The following is a 15,121-nucleotide window of genomic DNA, read 5'->3' as shown; positions in this document are numbered from 1 at the left end:
CATAAAGTCCATAAAATTGAAGGATATCAGAATTTCACCCAGCTATTTCATACATGGAAAAGCAAAAGTCTTCTCTTAGCAAAATAAAAGAAGAGGGTCATTCATTGAAACCAAATACTAACCTGCCTACCCCAGACCCACACCGCTCCTGGAAGGGGCCAATGGACCCCTGTGGGGGCACGTGGCTCCGCATGCTGCTCCTCTCTGAAGGCACCACTCCCACAGGTCGCCCGGCCAATGGGAGCTGCAGGGGCAGTGCTTGCAGGCAGGAACAGTGCACAGAGGGAGACCCCTGCCCCTGCCCCCACCCCCCGGGGCCACGCTGGCTGTTTCTGTGAGACATGTGGGGCCAGGGCAGCCAGGGAGCCTGTCTTAGCAGCTGCACCACTGCGCTGCCGGAGATCACAATCGACTGGGATATCCTCTAGTATCGACCAGTCGGTGACCCCTGCAGTAAGTGATCACCTGTGAAAAATCTGCTGCAAGTGACTTGTCTAACATTACACAAACTCTGTGACTGAGGTGGAGATAGAATCCAATTCCCCAAGGCAGCATTCAACTGCCTTAACCATGAGACCATCCCTTCTCTTCCTGCAATCTCCTGCCTCATTCACTACATCCCTTCCAACCTATGCAGTAAATGAGGGTGGGGTAATACAGATCACTGTCTCCTTCAGTACACATCCCAGATCATCCCCAGAGGAGGTCCATCCTGTGCAGTGAATGAGGTAAGGAACTTGCGGAAAAACTGTGATCATGTAATTACAGATTGTGTATATGTATTATGATACAAAGCAACCTTACTTCTGGCATTTCCTATCTTGAGTGTTTGACTTTGCAACCTTAATAGTGTTTTTTAATGTGGGTTTGTGTGTGTGTAATTTTGTAGGCTTTTTTAAAAAGCAAAATGAAAAAAAAAAACAAATTCCATCATGTGGCATCATGTTGACATCCACAGGAGTCATCAGCAGGACTGGAACCTTTACGTCCATAACACAGATCTCTGCCACTTGAGCTAAAAGATAGCAGTAGTAGGCTGTAATCTCCGATGTGGAACAGAGCTTTCAGAACCTTTGCTAGTGGGTTTCACAGATATTTCTTACACTTAAATTTATTTTTTTGAGTAGTGAGTTCTAAAGTGCCTAACCTGTCCTGGCTGGAGTAATTATCCCTACAGTAACTTTAAATATATATATTGTATCTAGGTTTTTTGTTTCTACTGGTGGCTCACATCCACACTTACCTCAGTGCACATAAAATTTATTCCACACATGAATGGAAAATATTGGAGGGAAGACTGCATGCCGGATATGCTAAACATTCATATGCCCCTTCGTGCTTCAGCCACCATTCCAGAGAACATGCTTCTATGCTGCTGGTGCTCATTAAAAAAATAACGCATTAATTAAATTTGTGACTGAACTTCTCAGGGGGAGAATTATAGGTCTCCTGCTCTGTCTTGCCCACATTCTGCCATACTTCATGCCATCCTATACTTCACGTTATACTTCAGTCTCGGATGATGACCCAGCACATGTTGTTCATTTTAAGCACACTTTCACTGCAGATTTCACAAACACAAAAAAGATACCAAATGTGAGATTTCTAAAGATAGCTACAGCACTTGACACAAGGTTTAAAAATCCGAAGTGCCTTCGAAAATCTGAGAGGGATAAGGTGTGGAGCATGCTTTCAGAAGTCTTAAAGGAGCAACACTCCAATGCGGAAACTACAGAACCCGAACAACCAAAAAAGAAAATAAACCTTCTGCTGGTGGCATCTGACTCAGATGATGAAAATGAACATGCGTTGGTACACACTGCTTTGGATGGTTATCGAGCAGAACCTGTCACATGGTAGTTAAAGCATGAAGGGACATATGAATCTTTTACCACATGTGGCACGTAAATATTTTGCAACACCAGCTACAACAGTGCCATGCAAATGCTTGTTCTCACTTTTAGGTGACATTGTAAACAAGAAGAGGGCAACATTATCTCCTGCAAACGTAAAAAAACTTGTCCAGCCAGTTGCTCAGACAAAACAAGTAGGACTTCTAGGCTCTAAAATTTTACCTTGTTTTATTTTTGAATGCAGTTATTTTTTGTAAATAATTCTACATTTGTAAGTTCAACTTTCCTGATAAATAGATTATACTACAGTACTTGTATTAGGTGAATTGAAAAATATTTATTTTGTTTTTTCAGCGCAAATATTTGTAATAAAAAAAATATAAAGTGAGTTGTATACACTTTGTATTCTGTGTTGTAATTGAAATCAATATATTTGAAAATGTAGAAAACATCCAAAATATTTAAATAAATGGTATTCTTATTAACAGCACAATTTTTTAAATCGCTTGATAGCCCTAATTAAAAGGTTACCAGAATTTTTTTTTTTAACATGGGCAGAACCAATGTCCTTTTCCCTACTAGCCTTATTCCATCAAGTGGCTGGGCCAGTTTGGCTGAAGTTCTCCAAAATAAATGCAGTCTTAGGCAGACACTCAACATGGAAAATTTGAGCCCAAATCGTTAAAGTCTGGCACAAATAGAGCAGCTGAAAACAGAAACTTATAACAGGAATTGTCAAGCAACAGTGCTACAAGGCCTGCCTATGAGATATAGATATATATTAACTAAGGACTTGTCTACACTAGCAATCTACAGCGCTGCAACTTTCTCACTCAGGAGTGTGAAAAAACACCCCCCTGAGTGCAGCAAGTTTCAGCGCTGTAAAGTGCCAGTGTAGACAGTGCCCCAGGGCTGGAAGCTACACCCCAAATGGAGGTAGTTTTGTTAGAGCACTGGGAGAGCTCTCTCCCAGCGCTGCGCCACGAACATACAAGGCATGTTAAAGTGCAGCACTTTAGCATTGCCAGTGTAGACTAGCCCAAAGTCAGGAATGCCTTATGTTTCAGCAAGGAAATACATTTGTTTCTCTCTTATAACATCTGGCAGGGCTTCTTGTTGAAGGCAATATTGGAATTATAAACTATGTTGCTAATTGTACATAAAATAATGAAAATTAAAAAAATTAAATGACTCTTGGATATATGAGTCATCATACACAATTTGTGAACATGTACTGTTATCCACATACTATATCTGAGCTGAGAGAAATGGCTTAATCTTGCAAACCTCATGAGTAGCCTTGCTTCATGCATAAGCAATCCCTGCTTGCTTAAGTAAGGATTTGCAGAATCAAGTCCTTAGGATGTAAACTTGGAGACAATTTTAGTACAGCATTTAATTAAAAAAAAAGTCTTTCCATGTTTGTTTTTTTCCCCCATTTCAACAGCATATATAATGGGACTTTACAAAGGTACATTAATTACTCAATTGTGTTTAACAAAAAATAATCATGGGTTGAAAACAGAGCACTGCAATTCTGTTTCATTAAAATAGTTAGATTTATAAACATGATACTATTTCTTCTTTCAGGCCCTGATTCAAGAGGATATCCTTATTCAAGACAGCACTTAAACATGTACTCAAAGTTAAGCATTTCCTTACATGCTATACTGAACAGGACATGGACTTAAGTACATTTAAGTGCTTTCCTGAATCAGAAATGTCTATATGCCTTTATTGGCACTGCTCCTCCCGCTATATTCCCTCCCTCTGCATGGCAGCCAGCCCCACAAGTTGTCCTTTTGCTTTATTGGTTTATCAGTCATAAGTTGCTCCTAAGGGCAGAGACCTCATCTTCCAATTGTCAATTTGTTTATTTCTACTCCTGGAAAGGGTGTGTATCTCTATCATGCTATATATATATAATAAATAGCTGGAGCTGAGGGTTGGTAAAGTTTGATTGCAGTGATTCCAAACCCTAGTGGTATAGCCATTTTAATTACAAAAAGCTATGCTAAAGCTAGGTTTTAGTTGCACAAAAATAGGCAATAATTTCTTAGCTGAGTTTCTTTCTGACACCTTAAATCTGCCCCTTTTGTGAATATGCAATTAAAAGCTCCTACTGTAATATATCATGTACAATCTGCAAAATTTTACTCACGCACTGGGGTGAGGATTTTTTTTTTTAAATTGTCACTGGTATAAAAATATTATTCATGTTTTCACTGCAAAGGGCACTGTAAAGGCAAAAAACGCTCTGGAGGGGGAGAAGCCAGAAATCCAAAAGGCTTTGAAACAAAAAGCAAGCGGGTGGGAGGTTCATCTTTTTAAAACTAAGTGCACCCGTTAGCCTGACATTAATGGTAGGAGCTCCAGTTTTAAGAGGGACAGAAAGATTTTTTTTTCTATGCAAAATGTTCATCCTCTTCAGATTCTTTTTCAAGCAGCAGCAAATTATACTCTGGAGCATTCATGTCCCCAGGCTCAACAAACCTGGCTGGTACAAGTCCAGGAGGATCAGAAGTCACATTTATCAGTATCTCTGTGCTCCCAATCACTCTGCCAGTCGGGGCAAAATTTAGAGTTAGGGCTCAATCCTCCAAGAAGCTGAGCACTCTCAATTCCCATATACTTCAGCAGGAGTTGAGGATACTTAAAACCTTGCATGGGTGCTCAGAATCCTACAGGATCAAACCTTAAGAGGGAGTCCTGAATCCTTTAAGTCACAAGGCTCCTAAGGGTCCCTGTTTGCTTCTCCTCGGCCATGTAAGGTGCACGCTCAGAAATATGACAGGGCTCCACATTCAAGTCAGACAGCTGGAGATCGAACAGCTTTGATTTATTTAAAGAACCATTCATCAAGTCCTACTAATGCCTAACACATCTTAAATCTAGCAACATCTACTTTGCTTCTAGTATCCAGTTACAAAAACTGCTCCTTCTCATAGGTATGCTGGGTTTCTAAAGAGCCTTTATTTGTGATGACATGAAAACCAGAATATCTGTTATGAGGACAGGCCTTCATTTAGCCTCTGGTAAGGTTTGATTAGATTGTTACAGTACCCCTCCCCTACTTTACTGAGGTGGACAACCATTAATTAAAATTCACAAAACAATTAATCACAGCTCTATAAAGCTGTCGTGTCTCTGCCTGTCACAACCTCTGTATCAGATTTAATTTGTGCAGTCAGGTTCAAAGAATGGTCACATGAAAGGTCACAATTTGATAAAAACCTAACAATGTTTTCACTACCACATAAAGAGAGAGAGAAGCAGCACATCGTACATCTGTTCTAATTAATTAGAACAAGCCTTCTCATTGAGTCACCAAGTCATTTGTAGCTGTCACTGTGCACTATCAGCTACTTCCCAGGCATTTCCTTCACTGTTTTCATGTTGCCATCAGGAGAAAAATACTTCCGTCATGCACTGGGATAGAAGAAAAGATGTGCCCAGTTAATGGGCCATGAGATTAATGATATGGGGTTCAGGAAGGAAGCAGATTATTCCAAGCTACAGGGGCCTGGATGATGGAACAACATTCTGCAAAAGTGAGAAATCCTGATTTGTATTAACTCATTTAGACTTGCATTAAAAATAAAGAGGCTGATTCACTTTCACCAGTGGAAATCAAGAATGCTCCTTTGAAGTCAGCAGTACAACACAGGTTAAAATCAGTGAGAACAGAATCAGGCCCAAAGGCCTGCCCTTTACATCAACAAATATATCACCTAAATGCCTTTGTTACAAAACCTTGGTAACCTACTATCAGATTTTTTGTAAGCACTGGCTGATTGATGAACTCCTGATTCATTGGTTATCTGCCTATTATTCTTATCAGAGGGAAAAAAAATCAGGAATCTGGATTTTATAGCACCTATCGAGTGAAAGACATGCTAATAAAATACATCAACAAAATATAAAAACTGGTAAGATTAATGCTTTTTCTGATTATTTGTCATAGTATACAAGTTTTCATTCTGCCATTACTGAGAATGTGATGACATCACAAAAACAGAATGTTGCACTTTCCCAATTACAATCAACTTTCAACATATTCTCAATGTCCACTACACACAACAAAAGTAAGGACTTGTTTTCTTGACCTTAACCTCCACTTGTGCACATACACACTCCTGTGCATTTATTTTTCCAGCACTGGAACTTGAATAGATTAGGTTAGAGCAGACAGACAAACATGCCAGTGATGTGTGACAAGAATGTGTGTGCACACATGATGGAATCTATCATTTCTGTGTGCAGGCATTAGTGTTGAGAAAATGCATGCACGCATTGTGTCTGCATGCACACAAGATTGCACATGTATAAATGGAGGCCAAGCTGAGGTCCCAGTGGAAGTCAGGGCCTAAAACAAATGTAAAACAATTTTGGTAAACAAGTTTATAGAAGAATGTTTGAGTACAAGATGCATTGAATTAATACATCCTCCTTCCCTCACCATTTTTCTGCAATCTGTTTAAGGGAGTAGTCCATTCTTGCACAAGAGTTTTGACCAAATTCTTTTCTTTAACACACAGACAGTCACTGAAATCAATGAAAGTCCTGTGACTTTGGGAATCTATTTGGAAGAGAGGTTTTAAAATCAAAACAATATTTATTGAAAAAGAGAATATTTTTGGCTTCTCTTTGGAAATTGTTTTAGTTTAAAAGTTTAATGTGGCTCTAGAATGCTTCACTCATGAGATATTATCTTTATGTCACTTAAGGTATGGTCCTGACAAAAGAGATACAATACAAATATATAGGCTTTGGGGAGGGGAAAAAGGCAGGGAAACAGGATAATGCTGGCACAGTTACTTGCACTGAGGTGTAACCATATTTTATTAGATGTCCTGAACATGCCAGCTATTGCTGAGAGTGTCACTGAGGTTGTGTTCAAGGTGTTTAAAAAACAAAAAACACCATCTGATACACTTAAACTGTTTATCACACAGGCAGTATTTAAAGCTTTAACTTTGAAACTGAAAGTTTTCAAAGTTGTTTGGGTTTTTGTTGTTTCCATTCCCCACCCCTTTATGGTAAAAATGATACTGCTGCATAGAAAGAGACCATCTATCTACCCAGCTAAATACAGTAATTATTTAATTAAGAAATACAATCAACTAGCTCTACTTGCTTTTGGAAGTCTTAATTCCTGAATCCTTAAACAATCAATCAATCATTCTTCCTCCTCTGTGTAAACAAACAGTTACAGTGAAAGTTACAGAAATAGCATGCAAATCACGTTCTGTTCAGGTCACTACATTGTTTCTACAAACTGCAGTGAAAGGCAAAAATTTTTAAAGTTATGAAATTTCACCCCACTGTTACTGTCATGTCATGTTGCATCAGCCTGAAGAAATTCCTATTAGTTCCTGACAACTTCAAGCATATACAATGCACTGTGGATTATAAACGTTATGTAATGCAATCAATCTATTTTTCTTTACTTTTTTCCATGTCATATTCCTCTTCCATTTCAACCACTGCTCCTTTCCTCTTAGCAGGATGACAAGAGCACAGTTGCCTTTGTTACTACTATTCATGTTATTCTTATATGCAATGTTGTTGTAGCTGTGTTGGTCCCAGGATATTAGAGAGACTAGGTGTGTGAGGTAATATCTTTCGCTGGACCAACTTCTGCTGGTGAGAGAGACCTGCTTTTGAGCTTACGCAGAGCTCTTCAGCTCAAAAATGTTTCTCTCACTCACCAACAGAAGTTGGTCCAATAAAATATATTACCCCACCCACCTTGTGTCTGGTTATTCTTAGGCAATCCTGAAGGGGGTATACTTGCACAAAGCAGTGCTTGTTCTCCATAGAAACAGGATGCTTCATCTTAAGATCATGTTTAGCTTCTACTAGACTAAGTAGTATTTTAATTTTTGTCTACTCTGGTCCCATATTTAAAGATCAGAAAAGAAGGGGGAAAAGGGTCCTGAATCTAATCCCCCTCAGCTTTCCAAAAAGGTTATTTGAATACATTTATGCAAAAATCACCATCCTGGCTATTGCTCTGTGTTTGTATGTGCGCATATATCCATAAATACAACACACACACACAAAATCATAGCATTACAGCAAGGGAACAGTTCCAGCTAAAGATGCAAACAAGATGATACTATGTGCAATTTAATACACAATGCAAGTGATCGAGTATCATAAATCTTACTGCAAAAACCTCTGCATGGCTACCAAGTTTTCATTTAAAAATCAGATTCACGTGAAAGAGACAACTCTGTAAATCAACAGCAGCAGACCTCATAGTATAAGCCATGCCCATTTATCAGAGCCATACATTTCATGCTAACCACATACCATGGTAACAGTTGGCAGCACATATGCAGCAGTCAGTTGTGATTTATAGTGGGTTTTGCATTCCTGTTAATATTTTTAAGCTGACACTGCATTGTCAAATAATGCACCTTTGACAGCAGGTATGTATAGAATGTGTGTGGGAGAGAACCATAACTTTATGTATATTTAGGGCCCTTCATTTTTGGTTTTTACTGAAAACCTCTGAAAAAATCCCATGTTTTGAAAAACCCAGTATTTGGATTTTTCTAATTTCTACCCAGATTTTGTACCCGCTTGAACTCCCTGGACCTGGTGCCATGGCCACTCTTAGATTCCCTGCTGACCTCCTCAGCATGCTTGTGCCAGGGAGAGTAAATGCTGGCTGGTGGCTGCTGCCGCAGCCGTCCAGTGGAGGAGCAAGACAGGCAGGGAGACTGCTGAGACCACCAAACACTGCAGTGACAGGCTGCAGGGAGAGGAAGGCTGTACCCTGCAAGTACTGGCCCCCTCCTGGCCCCAGGCTTACCCCCTGTCCAGCACCCCCTTCTCCCCCATCCACTGCCACGGTATCAGGCACTCCTTCGCTCCCACTGGGTGCCCCCATGAGTTCCAGGAGCATCCTCCCCAATATATGTGCTGCCACCATGAGTACTGGACATGCCCCTTCTCCTCTGCTCCCCATCCCCTTGATAGCCACTGTGACCAGCTGGGTCCAGAGATCTGTCACTGCCTGGAGAGGAACCCCAGGGCACAGAACCCTCTCCTGCTCCCAGGATGGGAACAGTGGAGGGGATGGAGCTGAGGAGCACCAGGACACTCTGGAAAAACTGCTGCAAGCCTGTGCCCTCAGGCTTTTGAAATTCACACTGAAGACCCTAATATCAAGTGTAACTGCACAAGTCACCAACAGTGAATTGGTTTCATTTTAAATGCAGTTTTATTTTTGTGTGTGTATCTAATTCCCACTACAAACTTTTACTGTTCTCTGTTTGTTGTTTTTGTTCTGTCCTCCCATCCCCAATATTAAACCTGATATTCACCTAGAACACTGATAAGTTAATTTTCTGCACTTATTTTCACCCATTTTTAAATTTTTGAAATAGCTATCAACATATTCCTGAGAAAAGAAATAATAACCAGAAACCAAAAGGCTTATGCATACTGTGTAGAAACAGACACAATAATTTATAACTGCCTCTTTCACAAGCAGCACTCTAAATTACCTGAATTCATTTTGATGTATTTCAGCAATTTTCCTTTCCAGCTTCTGTGATTGTTTGGGAAAAATCTTGAAGTCGCTAATGTAATTGTCTGGGTGTTCATCAGGATCATAATCACCAAGCTCAGCTGGACAAGTTAAAAAACAAGAAGCAGCAGAATGAGTTAAATTAAAGAGCAAGTTAATGATGGAAAACAGAGACAGTGAATGCATGTGTCCTCCAGTAGATGAACCTCCATGTGTCATTCAGAAAGTTGCCAAATTTAGTAAGAGTTCAATAAAAACTGTATTTCCAAAGGAAAGCAAACTTGTTGCATTCATAATTAAACTAAGGCTACAAAATATCTGGATTCATTCTAGTCTTTGAGAAATGTGCACTACTACTAGGGGATCACAAACTCCTCCCCTTCCAACAAATTAATTTCAAAGTACAGTTTGATTATAAAAGGTAATTGAAAATCATTATTTGGTGATAACATGCTCTGAAAAATATATATAGTTAAAACAAACATCTTACCTTCATCACTCTGACAAGCAATTTAATAAAACAGACCAAAACACTCAGAACTAGATTTTCCTCTCACCTAGTCCAGTGTAACAACACTGAAGTAAATGTGTTTAATCCTGCCCTAGTATATAAGCACAAAAGCTGTGCTCAGTAACAGTGAATTTGCACCAGTTTATGGCAACGGTGAATTGGCCAACTATCTTCGATGGGAGCTGTTGGGTGGTCAGCTCTTTAGATAATCAGACCTCTTATTTAAGTGCCCAAATATGGATTTAGAAGCCTAGTAGTAGGCACATATTTTTAGCCTTGTTGGCCTTTGCTATCAAGCTCTGGGCCTCATTCTGGCTTTGGATATACTGTACATGAGGGACTAATCTGGAGACAGAATATAGAGCCTCTTTTTCCAAACCTTTATTTACTCCTGCTGATCATGCTAATAGGGTTTCCAACACTCCTGGTTGGCCGGGAGTCTCCTGGTATCAGTCTCTATCTCCCAAAGGCTATTGAAGCCAAAACAAGAGATTTTAGGATGCTAAAAGTACAGTAGCAGAGCGGGGCTAAGGCAGTCTCCCTAGCTGCCCTGGCTCCGTGCTGCTCCTGGAAGTGGCAACATGTCCAGCAGTGGCTCCTAGGGGGAGGTGGAGACAGGGGTCTCTGTGCACAGCCCATGCCCCGAGCGCTGACTCTGCAGTTCCCACTGGCCGGGAATGGGGAACCGTGGCCAATGAGGCTCTGGGGGTGGTGCTTGCAAGCAGGGGCAGCACAAAGAGCCGTCTGGGAGAATAGGAGTTGCTGCCAGACATGTCACCACTTCCGGGAGCCACCAGAGGTAAGTGCTGCCCAGATGGAGCCTGCACCTGGAACCTCCTCCCACACCCCAACCCTCTTCCCCCTCCCACAGCCCCCACCCTCTGCCGCACCCCATCCCCCCTCTCCAGCCCTGAGCCCCCTCCAACACCCAAACTCCCTCCCAGAGCCTGCACCCTGAACCCCCTGCCCCATGCTCAGCCCGGAGGCCCCTCCCACACTCCGAACCCCTCGGCCCCACCCAGAGTCCACACCCCATCCCTGTCCCAGCCCAGTGAAAGTGAGCGACGGTGTGGGACAGCGAGTGATGGGGGCTGGAGCAGGGGCCGGTCCTTGGAGAAGAGGCATGGCAGGGGCGTGGCCTTGGGGAAGGGGCGGAGCAAGGTTGTTTGGGTTTGTCCAGTTACACAGTTGGCAACCCTATATGCTAATCACTTAGAAATTATTGTGAAGGACATTATTAAAAACTCTAAGGCAAGTAGTAAACAAAATTGTAAATAGAGTTATTTACCAGGAACAACATAAAAGGATAAGAGAAAGAAGTGTCACTTCTAAAAATATTACCAAGATTTTAAGAAGATTATTTCAAGAGAGAAATCAACTGAGCTCTTTTTCCTCATACACTATTTCACCACTCATTCATGTGGGCAAAAAACTGGCATTTACATCACAGTACTACTCCTCTTTTTATATAGGTCTATCCCCTTCCTGGTGTTTGGCCACTTCCTGGCATATGCTAGGGCAAATGTAATCATCAGAGTCCCCCAATCTGATGGTAGAATTTGATGATGTATTTCCAACACTTCACTGCTGCCAAATTACTACAGCACAATGTAAGCCTACATATTGGGTATCTGTGCACACAAATGTCCAGATAGACATCTAACTAGCAATCATATAATTGCCTGCACCAATATAAGGATCCAATTACGTATCCAAGTTTTGCATGTGCACCTCCAGTTTTTCCTCAAAATTTGGCCCTAAAAGTCAGGTCAGTACATAACAGCCAGGGAGAACCTATTCTAGCATTTTTACATTGGTGTCAGGAATTTCCAGCATCAACAATATTTCTGGAATGTCATTGTCATACTCTGTTTCCCTCATGCCCATTCCTCAGTTAACACAGGCACAAAGAGGCTACATCTTATAGTGCACATTAGCTTTTCTAAAACTGACTTAGTACAGCTTTTGATTGGCCACCAGGTAGTAACGGAAATGAGGACGGTACTCCAATCACCTAGAGACTGAGACCCCATGACTATGGCAATCTACTTGTCTCCCTCTTCCCTGGGGTCCCACTATCATTCAGATCTCCTTTGTTTCAAGGTGGAAAAATGCAATCTGAACCACTGCCCTTGAATCAATTAACTTATCTTTTGTTTCATTCATATGGAATTTAATGTGTTTATATTCAGAAATATAAAGAAACAGAACCTTGATTTCTTTTATAGCTAGAGCTGAGTACCATACACAAAATACTGTATATTCTCATATAAAAACCTAACAGGATTAATTTGTTTTTTTTCCCCAATGTCCTAATTTGTTGCTGGTTTCTTACACTTCTGAACCCCCTTAATTTTTGAAGCACATGTCAAAGTTTAGAGAGAGAGTGACATATGGACAAAATGGCTCACTTTTTTTTTTAATACCTGATTCTGAAATACGCTTCTAAATCCTTTGCTGTTTATACTGAATACCACTCTCAAGGTGCTGAAATAATTCACAATGTGCTGTGGGTTATACTTACCTTGGACAATACAGGCACCCAAGTAGGCAGCATCAGAAAAAGAGCACAGCAAACGACCATGGAAAATGTCCCTTTTTATTTGTAGATACAAAAGATATCTGCAATATATTAAAAAAAAACATTTTAGAGTAAGAGTGAGGTGGCCCCGTTGTGAAAGCTTTTCATGTTGTATTTACTTTATCACCAAGACCATCATTGTGCTCAACTATTCTGGGTATTTCACTTGCGGCATGAAAAAGGCAGTGAAGAGGAATGGGAAGGAAGGTATGACCTGTAATAAAACTAGACTACTGACAAGAAGAGAGCTGTTGATTTCCCTCTGGAAAAATATAATTGGGGAAACAAGAGTGACAGTACTTTACTGTGAGAATGACGAAGAGCACAATATGAGGTGAACCCTATTGTAAATTTAATGTCAAAAATCTATGTTAGCTCAGAGAAAGGGTGTTTGTGGGTATGTCATCCCCTTTCAGAATGTTTATCTGAACAAACAGAAACGTCTGAAAACCAGGAAATGAAGTGTAAAAAGTTGCCTATGCAATCTTAACTCTGCCCTTTTTCAGCAATGCCCCAATGCGCCCAGTTTATAAAAAAATACCTTTATTCTGGCAACCCCACAGTTACTGAAATATACATGATCTTCACCTCCTTTTACAAGCCATTCACTTTCACCCACAGGATTCTAACTAACACTATTTAAAAGGACAAAGTGGGGAGAGGGAGATTGCCCATACCATGTTGACCAGAACATCTGGTAGGTCACTGCCTCTTAAGTCACTAGTTAGACTCTGCAAAGTGGGCAGAACATGATGCCAATGCAGGCCACCTCTCTCTACCCAAATCAGACTGTAATCAGCAATCCCTATGTCCTTGTTTACTCCTTGCTCTCCCACAAACTACTACAACCTCATGATCCAGGAATCACCCAGTATCCACAGACTGGCAACCCTGGCAGCACACACATTTATCTTCTATCAGAGGTCAAGGCACTGTGCTGTCAATTCCAAATCTGCACACTGTGCATCTTGGGAAACACCACATTACTTCCCGATCTTGGGGCAGATTAGCCACTTGGGTCCACTCCCAAGACTAGTAAAATACAGATTTTCTCAAACCACCAATCCAAGGTTTTTCTACACACATCCTCATGTCCCACCCCTTCCACAGCCAGAACTCCTCTTCCTGTTCCTGTCCCCACCCCCACCTCATCCTCACCACCTGATACAATATTGGTCTCCAGCTCCTCGACACCAAACAAAAATTTTCGTTAGACCACCTAACTATTCTGCTGTGTTCACAGTAAACCTCCCTATAAAATAAATATATTATAACAGACACCACTTGTAGCAAGCAACATGAATTGTTAGATTGTCATTGCACAAGGTTACAAAAGTTCCAACTAGAAACATCAGTGACAGGGTAATCACAAGGGGAAAAGGTGTTGGCACATTCCCTTAAACTACCCAGGTAACCAAAAAGCATCTGCCTAAAAAAAAATTTTTTTTTATTGGTGCAAGCACAATTACAATCCTTCCACACTACATATCTAAGCAAGTGAACATGTTCTTGAATACTGATCTCATTTTTGATCCCCCAGGGATTTAGTGAATTCCAAAGCACTACCTTGGGTAACGCTTGACAGATTGAGACCATTTTGACCCATATCATATCAATAGTTTTATCTCTAGCGCTGCACAAAAATCCCCACCTAGAAACTTTTTTTTAAATGACTTTTTTTCCCAGGGCTCCACAACCCCTACCTCAAATAACTCAACATCTGGCTTACTAACCTTATCCTCCAACCTCCTGAGGCACACCAAATTTCAAAGGAATCTGACTAAGCATCTATATTTTAGAGGACTTGGAAAAGTTGACTGTGACGGGTTATACTGTCCTTTTAGGATGCCACCTGATGTACTGGGAATTCACTGAGCCTGCCTGCTCCACTAGCCTGGGTTCCCTCTCCCTGTTTTGCTGAATTATGCTCTCCAGTCTCTGTCAGCACACACACGCAGGTAGGAACGCAGCAGCTGTAGAATCACACAGCATCTGCAAACAGTTCTCTCTGGGAAGACTCAGCTAGGAAATCATCCAGGACTCAAGTGCTTCCTTCTGGAAAGTACATCCAAAATAATATTGCCTTGCGCTATAGATAAATCTATACAATGTAAGCTCATAAATTTGCCCCCTCCGTCAATGTGGAGGAAGAAACAACTTCTCCCCTCCCCCCCAGGTTAGTAATTGCACAAACTGGGTTTTTAATAATAAACAAAAAAGTTTAATAACTATAAAAGGCAGATTAAGTGATTATAAGGGATAGCAAACAGAACAAAGCAGATTATACCAAACAAATAAAACAAAACATGCTTAAAAAGCTTAAAATCTTAAGAGACTGGCTTCAAGAAGTAATTTCTCACACTAAATGTTGTTTTGGGCAGGAGGCAGAGTTTCTGTAGTTTACAGTTTCAGTTATTTCTCTTTACAGACTAGACTCCTCTGTCTCAGTCTGGACTCAGCCCTTACCTTTCTCACTGCTCAATTCTTTTGTCTCTTCAGATACGTTCCGCAGTCTTTTTTCTTGGTCAGGAAGGCAATGGAGAAGAGTCCTGTTTGCCTTACTCCCCAGCCTTAAATGAGATTTACATAAGGCAGGAATCTTTTGTTTCCCAGACTTGACTTCCCCCTCCTTT

The 15,121-nt window shown here is 40.9% G+C and overlaps 1 protein-coding gene across 6 annotated transcripts in view; it reads right to left on the bottom strand.

Moving 5' to 3' along the window:
- FRMD3 (FERM domain containing 3) overlaps positions 1–15,121 on the bottom strand; it is a 236,295-nt gene that overhangs the window by 69,075 nt on the left and 152,099 nt on the right. For all 6 annotated transcript variants that reach the window (XM_039545743.1, XM_039545741.1, XM_039545740.1 and 3 more), the window contains 2 exons: positions 12,432–12,529; positions 9,374–9,497 (listed from right to left, as the gene is read on the bottom strand). In XM_039545743.1, the coding sequence (XP_039401677.1) occupies positions 9,374–9,497; positions 12,432–12,529 (222 nt within the window). The remainder of the gene's footprint in view (positions 1–9,373; positions 9,498–12,431; positions 12,530–15,121) is intronic.

This window comes from Mauremys reevesii, linkage group 6 (assembly GCF_016161935.1).
Source record: "Mauremys reevesii isolate NIE-2019 linkage group 6, ASM1616193v1, whole genome shotgun sequence".
Lineage (NCBI taxonomy): Eukaryota > Metazoa > Chordata > Testudines > Geoemydidae > Mauremys > Mauremys reevesii.
The sequence above is the reverse complement of the archived record's forward strand: the minus strand, read 5'-3'. Positions and strand labels throughout refer to the sequence as shown.